General features: G+C 41.7%; 1 protein-coding gene across 5 annotated transcripts in view; it reads left to right on the top strand.

The window, feature by feature from the left end:
• Positions 1–14,859, top strand: part of LOC148039587 (Transducin/WD40 repeat-like superfamily protein) — a 174,787-nt gene that overhangs the window by 46,858 nt on the left and 113,070 nt on the right. For all 5 annotated transcript variants that reach the window (XR_015693007.1, XM_087692058.1, XM_087692055.1 and 2 more), the window contains one exon: positions 9,229–9,411. Coding sequence is in view for 4 of the 5 variants with exons in the window: in XM_087692058.1 (XP_087548184.1) it covers positions 9,229–9,411 (183 nt within the window). In the remaining variant the exon portion in view is untranslated. The remainder of the gene's footprint in view (positions 1–9,228; positions 9,412–14,859) is intronic.

The raw sequence follows: 14,859 nt of genomic DNA, 5'->3' as shown, positions 1-14,859 counted from the left end.
AAGTAGCAGGACAATCAATGCTTTTGCGGACAACAGTCCACCATAGGGATGCTCTGTCCACTAAATGATTAGTGACACACTTAATTTTGTCTTTCTCAGCATACTGCTCTTCATGGAAATAATAATCAAACTAATTGATAAAAGCAAGTACAGTCTTTTCATCGTGTGATCCATTGAAAGTACGAAATTTGAAATTTCTTTTACTTATCTTTGTTTCTTTTCGAATAGATTGCGCTTTAAGTGTCGCATTGATCGTACGTCGTATAATATCTTCAGATTGCGGTCCATCTTGATCGGCAATAGATCGTTGCAGACTGGCCAACTGAGCTTGCAAGGTTTGACGTACTCTTCGTTCCTCTTGAAGCTGCATCATAATTAGGTTCAGTTTTTGCTCCATTGTTGGTTCCGGTAAGTTGCCTTCAGCCATAAAATCTTCCATATTTTGATCGGTCATCCTGCAAAATTTCAAACAACCTCACACACTCGAAATCCTGTTAGCGGGATGAGCGTAGCTTAAATTCGGGGTTACAAGGCTTGTTTTTTTATTATTAAAAAAGTGGCTTTTGATGATCTTTCTTTTTCACGGTTATGGGAATTGATGTCGGCCTTCTTCCAAAAGGATATGTCATCCGTGTAGACTGCGTATAGCAATCTGTGTGTTGAAACTGAACTCTGTTAGACCGCAGGTGCATATGGGGGCTTACATGGAAGTCGAAAACTTGTTCAGGAGTTGCTGTGTATGAACTCCCGCTATAGGAAAGGTTTTAAACCTTGGAAATTTAGCCTTTAGAGCTTAATAAGATTTAAGCTTAAAGCTCTTGGTTTTTTAAAAAACAAACGTTTTTAGTCAACGTCGAATTGACCAGGATGTTAATATAGGTTGGACGGCGCTGTCGAACAACAGTACGTTCTGCCGTTGCAACGTCATGAATTTTCAAGGAATAAGCTGTTTTTTCAAAGCTTAAGTTAAGCTTTATCACTAATCAAATTGCAAATCTTTGAGAAAGAAGAGACTTAACAATTGGAACTTCCCGGGTGGTCCTCCGTCTGTAGAGGCTGGTCCTTCGCAATCTAAATTCGTAGCAGGGGATTCTTCACCGCCAGGAATACGCTGATATCGACGGATTGCTGTGAGAGTGACTGTAGAGCTCGATCGTCCAGGAGCTTTGCCTTCGCGCGAGATGGTAAGCGATTGGAAGTCCTCGATCTCAGCTTCGCTCTGATTCCACTGGTGCGCAATGAAGCAAGAAGACTAATTGGGTACAATCTCTCCCCATGTCTTATGTGAGCGTTCCATAAAGCATGTATTTAATATATTATTCATCTCCAAGCTAAAAAATAGCCCAAATTTACAATTAGCACGCTTTAGCTTTTGTGTTTGCTTTTATCCAAGTAAAGAATAAAGTGGTTGGGCGCCCAAAGAGTCGGGCTGTGCCAGATACAATGTCCAATAACAAATATTTAAATTGTGCGCCCATACGCATACAAAATAATAAATATATGTCAAGCGCTTTAATAAATAAGCGCGTCAAAATAAATATTGGCGCCACGTCTAAGATGCGTGCCCATCAAAAATGATAATTTCTTCTAAATAACTTGAATATACGCTATCGCCCAGTGCTTCCCAGTACCACCGCCATCTGCTCTACACATCAACTGAAGCATTCACAATTGTTAGAAATTAATAAAATTAAATCGACAAAAGTGAATACCTAGCAGTCTTCAGCTACAAAATAAATAAATAGGTTAGAACTCAATCCGAACCTTAATTTATTACGAGTGCGCACTCTAAACTCATAAACGTCCATGAATTTAAATATGTATTTTGTGGAATCACCCGCTATGGAATCACCCACTTGCACATTAAAGTAACGAGATGTCCAAAAAGGACAGGCGTCCCCATCGACTTTTCACACAAAGAATCCACCTTGTGTACCAGCCCCGGCAATAAATATAATTTTACTAAATCCACTACAAAACCTCACGGAATCCACCGTGGAATATGCCTTTTGGCATCAGAATCTCCTTGAAATTTTTCAATTTCAGATGTTGGAATTCAAGTCCTAGGTCCTCAATTATGAGCACACATCTCGAGGTGGTTGTCAAGCTCTAATTTCTGTTGTAAATTAGACTTCACTATAGAGATTTTCCAATATATCTATCTCTGATGACTCAAATGACTGGATTTTGCTGAGATAACTTGAGAGATGGAGAATGTTGTAGAGAGTGAAATTTTAGGCTAAAATATTGCTGTTGCCTTGCTCAGACAGCCATGGAAGTTGTTATCTATAGCTTAGGAGCACTAGAAAAGTTGTTGACTCCTCCTGTATGTTGTCGCCCACACGAGAAGGAACTTGGGTTGCTGTCACCTGCACTTGGAGGGCTCCAAACTGTTGTCACCTGTTGTAGGATTGATCCCTCAAGTTCTAGGCTTTGAATTTTGAGCACATATCTCGAGGTAGTTGCAAACCCTAAATTTGGTTGTAAATTAGGGTTTATAGTAGAGATTTTTCCATATCTCTACCTCTGATGACTCAAATGGCTCGATTTTGCTGAGATAAGTGGAGAGAGGGTTGTAAGATAAGAGAGAATGTTGTAGAGAGAGAAATTTTAGAGCTTCATTGTGAGAAAGGCTAGAAAATTGCTGTTTACCTTGCTCAAACAACCATGGAAGGTATTACCTACAGTTGAGGACCATGAGAAAGGCTGTTGCTACGTGGTATAGGATTGGTCCTTGGCGGTTGATATCAGCAGCATCTCCTTACTCTCTAACAACCATCTTTTCTCTCACAACGGTTGGAATAGACTTCCACCAATCCTTAAAAACGTTTTTCTCACTTGCATGGGAAAGTTTTGCGAGGCTCATTTTTCAGCATTGTCCAATTAATTATTCTAGTTAAAAAGAACTAGCAAATAATTAAATTAGCTAGGCCAATTCATTTTCCAAGTATCCCTGAGCAGTTATTAACCCTTAGATCGGCATTCATGAATTAATTAATGCCTAATCTCTAATGTCACCCCATTGATATTAGTGGCCAATAAATTGGTCTAGACTAAAATTTAACATCGGATACCATCCGGTACCTATCAAACATAACTTATTGCAACTTTGTCTTTGGCATCAATTGATATTTCGGGGTTCTAGGTCCCATACTATGAAATAATTAATATGGACCTCACTTGTGTAAGTCACATTTGCATATTTGATCAACTGATATTTTGGGGTCCTGGGTTCCATACTGTAAAAAAATTATTATACATCTCACCTATGCATGTCACATTTGCAACTTTTGCCTTTGGCATCAACTGATATTTTGGGGTTCTAGGTCCCACACTGTGAAATAATTAATATGCACCTAACTTGTGCAAGTCACAATTGAGAAACTTTTAATCAAATGCCAAGCAAAGCAATAAAATTTCACTTCCTTGTGATAGACCATCCCCTTGAAATCCTTATAATCGTTCTCAATTACACTTGTGCCAAAGCATTCGTTGCCACTGCTAGAAATACATGCTGGGATCATAGGAAAAAACAACATGTGCAGCTATTGTGAAACCATGCTTATGATCTTTACATGTGAAATTTTGGTCACTTAAATTGGTTATAATCCACACACATGAATCATAACCGTTGTTAGAACCGTAAGGGATGCATCCACATGCCAAAATCCAATACTGTTCTGACTACCAAGGGAAAGTAATGCATAAACTAAGCACAAGCAATGCCTCGTTGCGATGATGTTTTAACTAATACTCATGTAAAGCATACATTATCTACAAACCACATGTAACTTATGGAATTGTACTTCTCTTGCATTATCTATAAATGTACACTACATACCATCCATATATCCCATATATGCCTTGCAAATGTACATCACATCCAAGTGTACATTCCATGTATCCCATCCATGCTAGCAATCTTGCAAATGTACAGTTTTAGAGCCTAGGTACAAACCATGTATCCCATCAAGCTAAAGTGCATTAGTGAGGATAATATCCTAGGTCACCCTTCTCCATCCATTGTATCCGTTTATAGACAAAACAATTTTGACACTTCACCAAGAAGTGCATGGAAACTTTACCTCTAACTTTACTTGCCGTGAAACCTCCACTAGGTTATAGGCCTTTTTCTCTTTGGAGTGCATAGATCCTTGGAACTTTCGCATTGTTGCAATTCTATCTTAACTAGCATGAAACCTCATATCTAGATGACTAGCCCCTCATGTATACTTGACATGCTAGGAGCACCAAATGCATTATACTTTGGATCATCGCAATGTGACGCGAATGGGAATTTACATGCTACCAGCCATACCAAGATATATTTTCCCATACATTGCATGCATTACTAGTTGTATTTTTCCTCATGACCAGCACTATATGGAGCATTTGCATGACCAACACTAATACTAGGAGTCCCAAACACAATGGGTTGTATATATGCATTGCCAAACTTGCAACTTTGTGCCCCGGTATCATGCCAACATTGCTGTATGGGCTATGCATATCACCAACCTTACTCGAAGACATTGGGCCTTGCACACCACGGATTGGTTTTACTGTATACCATAAGGGTGTGCCATACATTCTTGTATGTGATGCGTGACCCACCATTGCATGGAAACTAGTACCATTACCAAAGTATCATGGCTACTCCATCATTGCATGCATTGTTTGTTCAAAAAGCATGGGATTGTCACCTCCAAGTTGGCCTTGAATATGCATCAATTCTCTCACTGGCATCATTTGCTTATGCTCACTATCCACATGCAGAACATCATGCTGTTGTATTGGCCTTTCCGTCGGTGCATCTTGCAGTCCCGAAGCTCTTGAAGACGATTTTCTTTTCTTGCCTTTGTTGCCCTCTCCTTAAGGGGTTCAAAAAGCACATAAACCAAGGATCTTTTGCCAATTGCACAAGCATTTCAGCTGCCATCCTTAGTTAATCTTTAAACTAGTTATCAAACTTGTCTCCCTCTTGCAGATCATCAGCTTCTAAAGGCCTAGAAGGACCCACATTTTGGTCTAAACCAACATTATTAGCTTGTTGCCCATGCTACGTGCCTTATCCAAGATCATGCACTCCATTTTCCCCAACACTTTGTGAGTTTTTCAGATTGAGAGGCATCATCCTTAATCCCATCTCACTATTTGAAGACATTCTTGTTGTAGTGCTCTATTGAATACAATTTTAGTAGTAAAGAGCACTCAAGCAAAGCTTTTGACCTCCAATTTGGTGCCTCGGGCCCATCAAGTCAAGGGATTTGATGGTATCTCAACGATGGAACCTTGAAACTAGTCTTCCTCCTCGGAGAGAGTGAAGCCATGAGCAACATCTGTGATGGTGTAGACGGGGTACCATCCCTTTATACACCATTCCCCCTTTCCGATCTATCCTTCCGAGGATGAGCCTTGCCCCACTCCATGACAACCAGTCCATACAACTTAGCATAAGCCAAGATCTACTAATGGCTGGAGGCAAAATGAACATCATCATGGGGGCCATCCCTCTACAACAAACACTGTATGCCTCATCTCTCCCCTCCTCATCATATAAGCTTGATAACCCATTGTATAATCCCTTCATGTGTTGGCATGCAAGGAAGATCTCCGCCGTCGGAAAGAGCATAAGGCACTAGTATCCCCACTAGAATGCTACGTGCCTACTCTAAAGAGGTACACGCCGAAAAGAGGCCCCAAATGACACCACCTAGGACGCAGGCCGAAAACCCCCCAAGCCAAGAGGACGAGAACTCAAGGGAGGGGAGCACATGGGGTGAGGCAACACCAACCGTGTAGGCTCCCACCAAGCGCTTGGGCACCAGGTGCTCAAAAGAGGAGAGGGCAGCTCGAGACAAGCAGGAATTTGACGCACTGTTTAAAAGCTTCTGGAAATAATTGTGGCCAGGGACTACACCATTCAGGTCCTGGCCGACATTTTCCCCGCCCAGCCTCACAGGAGCCCCTTACCAGCACAGTCTCAGTCACCCGACCACCCAGACTCGCTCGCCTCATACAAATAGAGTAGCCCCATGTTGTATAAAAGACTTATCAAATGCTACGTGGCCATGACTTTTTGTCTCTAAATGGTTAAGTGTTGACATGTTCTCCAATTGTACAAACTTTTCATATTTGCATTTAATATATTTCACGTCTTTAGCAAAAGAAGAAGCAGGATACACGCCGACTAGGGTTTAGATACCCCATCACATTGACCGGGGTATTTAAGGTGTAAGAGCCCCAGATTAGGGCAACCAGTTATTATCAAGATCAGACTCTTCACCTTCATCTCCAGCTTCCATGGCTTCCTCCTCCCTTCTCTCTTTCTCTCTCTTCTTCTAGTCTTCTTCCTTCTTCTTCTTGCTCTCTTTCTCTCTCCTCAGCTTTTATTCTCTCTTCTCTCAGCGTCTTTCATTACAAGTGGTATCAAAGCTTCAGTCTTTGGTCCTTTTCTCCTTTCCCCTTTTCTTCCTTCTCAAATCCCTAGTTACTCAGCTTACAGGTACAAGTACAGCAAGAAGGACTACAGTTAACTTCAACGTTTTGGAGCAACCAGGAGCTACGGCTGGAGACTCAGACATATCTAGAGATAAAACAATTAAAATAGCAGGTCGTCACTTCGTTTCATGCAAATTTTAAGGGTTCTAGGCCAAGTTTAGGGTCCCAAGAGTTGGAAGAGGGCAAACCTTAGTTACTTTTTTGCTCCAGCCCCCTTTCTCTCTCCTCCCAGGCAAGCTGCCATAGCCATACAGCAGAGAGAACTTCTCTTTTTCCCTGGAGCACCCATGGGAGGGCAAAATTGAAGCCCCATGAGCCTTCCCCACTTGCCACTGACCACAAGCCATACCCTTGAGAAGGGTCACAGGCTAGGAGAGACCCGAGGGAACAGCCTGCAAATTGCAGCGCATTTTGCACTACTATTCCCTGCTCCTCCTGCCTCCACCCTCTGCCCCAGCCTTCCTTCCCTACTTCCCTCTGCCATTCCAGGTCCTGAATCAGTACACTGACCTCCTCCTCCTTGATGCTCTTGCTCCCGGGATTCAACCCACAAGGTGGCCAACGCTTGGATTGTTTGGAACAGTTTGGGGTAGTCATGGATTCTTCAAGCTAAACCACCTCTAACCCTGAGAGCTCATACCCCACAAGCCCTTCAGCCCATGAATGATTTCTTTTTCTCGAATGAAGATATTGAATTCAGCATGCATGGGATCTTTGTGGGCAGCAGTCTTCCAAGTATCCTTTAGCAATTATTAGCCCTTAGACCAACATTAATTAATTAATTAATGCCTAATCTCTGATGCCACCACTAGCATTAGTGGCCAATAAATTGGTCTAGGCCAAAATCTAACACTCGGAACTACCTAGTACTTGTAAGACATAACTTATTGCAACTTTTGCCTTTGGCTCCAGCTGATATTTTGGGGTCTTGGGTCCCATACTATGAAATAATTAATGCGCATCTCACCAGCGCAAGTCATGTTTGCACATTTGATTAACTTTTAATCAAATGCTAAGCAAAGCAATAAATTTTCACGTCCTTGTGATATTTGCTATGTAAGATCTTAGTTATCATAATAACTAGTGCTCTCTCCTTCCTAAGGTAACCATGAAACACGTGTCATTGGTGTTGAAACATGAAACACGTGAAATGCTTGAAACATTTCACTTAAAAGTGAAATGTCTTGAGTGAATCGACTGATTAAAATTGATTTTCCTTGCTTTTTTGAAGGGTTTTTGCACGCAATGTATATAGCATACCATCCTTATTGATATGTGTACCCCCCAAAAAAGACATCATTTGTTGACACGAAAGGATTTGCATAGTATAAATGTGTAAGTTGTAACTCATTGTTTATGAAGAAAACTACCTTATACGTGTTATTTAACCATTTGATTTTATTTTGCTCCTTCCTCTGCTGTCCATTGAGGTCCCTTGAAAGTCGCTTCATACACCAAGTCTAGGGTGACTAAAGTCTCAAGAAGCCATAGCTTTATCCTTGGTGTGTGGAATTGGATCTAGGCACGACTGCAGCATTTTCAGCCCTCATGGAGAACTGAGAGGTAGCTGCCCAAGGTAAACATAGAAGGATATTCCCTCCACTATGTTGCCCTAGTAGATTTAACTATGGTGCTAAGGTGGCAACCCAACTAGTTGAAGTATAAAGATCACAACTTTGGTCTTTTCTTGAGGTTCTATTGGTAATCTCATCAATCTTTAGTCCAAACAGTGTGGGTGCGAGGGGGCAGCGTTGCTTCACATTGACCTTGCTTTGGACTATGTTTGATGACTTTGTGTCACCAGGCAAACTCTCCAGGCCACAGCACAGGCATAATGCCTTGTGGAAATGTACAAAGCAGCAATATATCCTCCTCTGCCTCTTGACCCTCCTGACTGGCCCATGTCAATGTTGGTATTGGATGTGCGCTTCATTGTGGACATGCCCTCCTCCCAGTTGGTGGAGGTTTAAAAATTGTAATCGTGTAATGCCAACAGCCTCTAATCTTTGCCAAAGAAATGCATAATCTTATATTTCAATGTTTCCTTGTTACTGAAGCTTAGATTAGTGATTTTGTGAAAATTGGTGAGTTGAAATCTGGTCTGCAAGGTTGCCTCTCAGTTACTAATCCCTTCTTCTTCATATATGGAAATTTTTATCCAATTTGTTAAAAGCAGCTAGTATAGAACATGATAAATATTGAAACTAGTGTGGCTCTCTGGGCTATGAAACACTGTTGCTTTTCTTTTTTTCTTTTTGGGTGGCTTGGGTGTTTTGGTTGGGGGGGGGGGGGGCGCAGGGGCAGGGGCAGGGGTATTTGTGGGGGACAGTACAATGCTCAGTCAGAATGGGCTTGTTTTCTGCAGCACCTGGCACAGAAATGCTAAACCAGAATGGTCTACATATTGAAGCAACAATAATAGCTGTGTGCTGCTTCATAGAATGATGTGATGTGTTGTGTATCCTGTCCCACAAGTGGTGATCATCTGCACGTCTCCAGTAGATACTATCTGTATCACTTCTCATATTTATCACCGACACCTTTCCTAGTTCTTCGGGCAGCAAAAGTCCTGTACAGATAAAAGCTAATTACAGCCATCTAAATGAGCATTTTCTTTCTTTTAAACCTGGTGTTTGTCCTGAAATGTTATATATAACTACTTGTGCCCAATTGCGTGTGCTCTGTATCAACGTCAGTTTCTTATTCCACATTTGCATTTGGTTACAGATTGAAGCAGAGCAGAGTGTAGAGATAGCTAAGGTTCAACGAGGATCTAGCCCAAATGTGGAGACCAGGATGCTGCAGCTTATTGAGAGAAGGGAAATTGGCTGTAACTTAAAGCTGGAAACTTTAAGCAGTCCCAACGTTTTTCAAAGGCATTGCATGGAAACTCTTAGTCTGCAGCCATGGGTATCAATAGATAAATTATTCGTGAAGAAAATAATGGAGTGCATGCTTGTCAATCGCTTGCAACATACACATTAGTTTTTGAGTATATTGTTTGTATTTTATATTTTGCATTGTGCATTTTGCCTTGGGATAGTTTGTCCCAAGGAGTCTTATTAATACAATTCTTCTCTCTTCTCTGAAAAAAAGAAAACATACATGTTAATTTTTTGAATATTTTGCTTGTATTCTTACAACATTCAATACTTGGCTCTCCAAACATTCAGATTATTTCCTATTTGCTTTGAAAATAGATAATACCAGGGCATCCTGTTAACACTACGTGGTGCTGATAAGAAAAGAACCAACCATGTGAGAATTCACATGCATAGTTGAGTTTCTTAAATAATGGCAATACTTGCAGCTCTTAACTTCCAGAATGCTCTTTATACCTTTTGCATGCACACATGCATGCATGCGTGCACATGTGTGCATGGATCTCGCCAGCCAAGATCCCAACAATCCCTAATCAAGCCAAAAGGCTACCAAAAGTCAAAATACAGCACACAAATATCATGCAGCCAGCACAATAGGAGTGAAGTGAACAATATGCAGCCAAAGTAGTTACATCAGGGAGGACAAGGTCCACCGAAACCATAGAAGAGATCTGCCATAACAATAATCCTCGAGCAGAGACCACATGACCATGGATACCCGAGGTTGAAAAAAAAATGAAAGCATTATAGGTGTACCAAATGTGCCAGAGAGTTCTCCATATGAGAAAATGGATGAGGCAGAATGATATGGCAGCAAGGCAGACAAAGAAGGCATCTTTCCCGTGACCCAAGAATAGATGGGCCATTGCCAAGTCACCGTGGTCCGCACATAGGAAACAAAGATCTAAATCTCTCACAAACAAGTTAGTAGACGAAAAGATGAATTGGGGTCTCGTTGAATGTAGTGCAAAAGATGTAGCGGCTACGAGAGATCTTGTGAGCACACAACACATGCCTAGTGGGAAGACTCCCAATAAGCAACCTCCATATGAAAACTTTCTCTTGATAAGGAATCTTGGACTTCCATAGCTGAAGAAATGTGTTCTGCCGCTTCCCTCCGCTGTCCCGAACATGCTAAAGCTTATTGGCTGTCTCAGTGATCCATTTCTTATCCTCTACCATCTTATGGTAGTTATGATCAGTTGATCTGTTGTGGAAATCATTTGGGTTCACTAGCATCCAATCCTACCAAGGTGAAGAAGACTGTAAAGTAGGCAATGGAGTATACTGTTGAATTTGGCTATAGCCTCTAGGCACATGAATATACTGGCGAATGTGATAGAAAGAATAAAGGCGGGGCTGCCGAGGAATAACAACATCGTGTACTGTCTTCAACCCCAATCTAGCCATACAATTAAATTGTTTTGCTGCAAGTCTTTGTGAGGCCGAGCAACCTAGAAGTAGCTAGCACTTCGACCTGTAATGAATTCACCTCCTTTCGGAGATTAGGAGGATGCCAAATAGTGAAGTGGAGAATCTCCTACCAAAACCCAAACAAATGAGTAAGGAGAAGGGATTGTTAAAGTTTAAGAGGCTAGGTGGAGTTTAGCACATGCCACCAAGAAACATGGGTAATTGTGTGACCATGTGAGATACTAGTCTTCTCATAATTTAGTTTAGGGATGACTTTGTACACGAAGGGCTTGTAAAAGTGTCATTCTCAAAGATATTATATGGAGAGTGACACCCAACAAAGTTGCTCTCCCTAACCGTTTTGGAGTAGTAACATGTTGCCATGATATCCACACATGGCCCAAATGATTCCCTTTGTTTTTCCACAACATAAAGCAGATGGGCTGGACCAATTCTAAGATAGACTTCTTGATCTAGGGAAGTAAGGGTAAAAAGTATGAGACCATGCTAATCATGATGAATTGAGCCACTTTCGGTTGCACAAGAGGCTGGCCTTAAGATTTCCAATACATAAACTTGTCATTAATTTATGAGTAATGTGAGATGCAATTGGGGTTAGAGTAAATTTACGAGCCTGGAATTCGAGAAAATCACGGGATGTCAAAGGCAAAAGTTGCTATAAGTGGTCTAGGAGGAAGCCAAGGCCAAGAGCCACTCATTTGTTGAACATGTGGTCATCTAGGACATACTTCATCATTACAATATACCAAAAAAGAGCAAGCCAACAAGGCTAAAGACGATTTGAGATGCCCCAAATGTGGTATCACACACTTATATGTTGATTGCCCTACATAGAAAGCTTCCACTAACAAAATGATTGTGCCATCTATGCTATTAGGACTCTTTAGCATTGAAACACTAGACGATGATACCACCCCAATTCCCTTAAACTTCATGACACAAAATCAAGACAAAATAGTATGTTGCACAGGTACTTGGTGTTATCGGGTGTCAATTGTTTTCCTAAGTCATTCATTTGGCCATAAGTGTCAGTTGGTGACATTAGAGATGTGGCGTTTAATGGTACCTAACGCCGATTTGATGGTCAAAGATGGCATAGAGAGACTCGGGAGTGGAAGATGCCTAGCCAATTTAATTATTGGCCAGTTAGATTATTTTTTTGGACACCAAAATAATTATTAGATTAATTTTCAGTAATTAAAGGCTGAAAATTAATATTTAATGATGGATAATGTTGGAAAAACCATTTGGGAAGACTGCCACTTGGCAAACTTGCCCATACAGGCTTGTAAAAGACTGAAGAAGAGGAAAAACGAGATCATTCTTGTTGTAGCAAATGTGGGAGAGCTGTGAGCAGCCATGGCCGGCCTATTTTCAGCCATTGTAGCCAGCCACAAGTGAGTTTTGAGGAGGCAATTGGAGATTTGAACCCTCCACAGTTGGGCGATTGTATCTAGGTACAAGGTGGCAGCTGATTTGGATGTCTTAGTTGTAGGCGACAACGTTTAATGCTGTTGTGGCAAGGCAGCAGCTGTATTTGACTGATTTTTAGTCATTCTTTGCGGCAAAGCTCTGAATTTTCTCTCTCATCTTCTAGCCATTTCACAGCCTTGCTTCGAAGATCTTAGCATTTGAACCCTTGGAGACTGAGAAATTGCAAATTTCTCTGCTGTAAGCTCTAATTTATAGTAGAAATTAGGGTTTAGCAGCAGCCTCAGGAAGCGTGCCAGAAATTGGAAGCTCCAAGACTTAGATTTTTTCGGCTAAGGGTGAATTTCAGCTAAATTTAGGTGGATGACTAGCCAGCCATTGAATTTGGGCATTTCCATCGTCTATGAAGTGGGTGAAGGCCAATTAAGTGCCAAATCAAGGGGCAAAATAGATTGAAGACTTTTTGGTCACTTTGGACAGCAAGGGAGTTTGGATTGCGAAGGGGATCGGGAGAATCCCATTGTAAATCAACTTCTTTTTCAATAAAGCTAAAGAAATCCCAGTTGTATTTTCAGATTTGCCTTTATTGTTTGCTACTGTGATTAAGTTGTAATTAGGGATTGACCACCCATCCAAGGAGGGAAGGCTGGTTTCACCCACTAGCCCAAATCTTGCAAACTAGTCTCCATACAAGAAATGAGAGTAGATTTTTGAGCATTAATATGAAGCCGCGAAGGCAAACCAAATAGAAATAGCCATTGCCCAATTAACATTGGTCTAGGTAGCTTGAAGAAACATAAATGGAATTGTCAAAGAGTTCCCTAAAAGTTGAGCACCACTGAAAAGAGTCAAATCAACAATTTTCCCATCATTAGCTAGCCTATCCAACAAAGAGAGCATCAGGTGAGTGACCAATGCAAATAGTAAAGGACTAAGAGGACATCCTTGATGAAGAGAGCGAGACAAGGCAGTCTCATCTGTGACCCCCCCATTAAGTGCAATATGTGCCACATCATCCCAACTGATAATATTAATAAGAGAAGTCATATGAAGATCAAAACCCATGGTAGACATCAGTTACTGTAGAAAAGACCAGCTAACATGATCAAAACCATTTTCAATATCTATCTGGATCATATTAACTTGTTGGCAAGAGGCTTTGGCATAATCAATCCCCATCTGAACATTCAAAATGTTATGTATGATGTTCCGTTTTCTCTCTCTCTCTCTCTCGCTCGCTCTAGACCTTGCTAAGACAGAGATACTCCCGACTCATATTAGAGTCATCTAGACAACTAGCATTACACGGAGATATTGAGTGTTGGTATGCTCAGATAGAGGCATGGTTACAGCTACATGGATTACACATGGATCACCTCCCACCACTACAATGTACAACTTGGATTGCCCTCACCTGGAGCTCAGCCAAGAGGAACTGAACCGCATCATTAGAATGGACTGTATTCAGATACACACAGCCATGACATGGGTGATACCTACTTGAGATCTGGGGACAAAGATGACTTTCTATCTGAGGCTTCTTCTACATATATCACTCGGTGGCTTTGTTGTTTGCCCGAGATACATGGATGCACACCTGTCTCATAGTGTAAGATGCACCATTGGTTAGCTCGGTACATCCTCACACCAGCTCCAAATTGAGACAGGTAGATATGGCGTAGACTCCCTCCTCCCGAAGGACAGGATTTGCCAGCTTTGTTAGCTTGAGCTAGAGACGAAGGAGCACTACTTATGTAGATGCCTAGTGTACTATGAGATTTGAGGGTGTTTCCATTGCTTGTTCAAAGGGGGATTTGGGTTACTATCTAGGGTTATGGATTTCCCAAATTAGAGATGTCTCGAGATCTTCTTATTGGAGCTCCGCCGCCACAGAGAGCACCTCTTATGGAACTAGCAACAGAGACATGGAGCCACACACCAGCATGTACTCATGGAGTTCTACAGAGCATCAATTACTCCCTCCACTACAAAGCCCTCATCAGTTTGACACCCCCACTAGGGGGGACTACCCTAGACAGCCACAGAGAGGTGCAGAGCCTATCGTCTAAGCCTAGCTAGTCCATGCCCTTGCAAGAGGCATGATTTGCAGATACAAAGGATACTACACTGCCACTGAGGGATCCTACCTTGCCGCTTCAGCCTCTATGCTAGATAGACCCATGAGAGACATCGTGGGATGAGTGCCTCTTGAGCAGTTCCACATTGTATTTGGCTTAGACATCATTTTGTACTTATCAGCTATGTCTTGTTCTGTGTTTTTTTTCTCCATTTAGTTAGTTATAGCACTAGATGAGGGCTTTCTTGGGAATGAGAAATTCTTGGACCTCTTAGATGTAACATTTTGGTCTCATAGTCCGATTTTGCCTTTTGTAGATGTTAATATAGTTCTATGTGTGTGTGTGCGCGTGCGCGCGCTTTGACCCACCTTGCAGCACCTTGCCCCTCCTCAGCAACTCGCCCTGCCCTACGTAGCATGCTGCCCTGCCCCTACACCCCCTGCCCCTGTGACAAACCATCCTCAATTGTTGCAGTTTATCTTGATGCTTTTCAATTAGAGATCACTTTGAATTGGGCTCAGTTAGGTTTAGCA

Source organism: Lygodium microphyllum, chromosome 2 (genome assembly GCF_053477565.2).
Source record: "Lygodium microphyllum isolate KBCC chromosome 2, Lygodium_microphyllum_v1.1.10, whole genome shotgun sequence".
NCBI lineage: Eukaryota > Viridiplantae > Streptophyta > Polypodiopsida > Schizaeales > Lygodiaceae > Lygodium > Lygodium microphyllum.
Note: the sequence above shows the minus strand (reverse complement) of the source record. Positions and strands in the feature narration are given on the sequence as shown.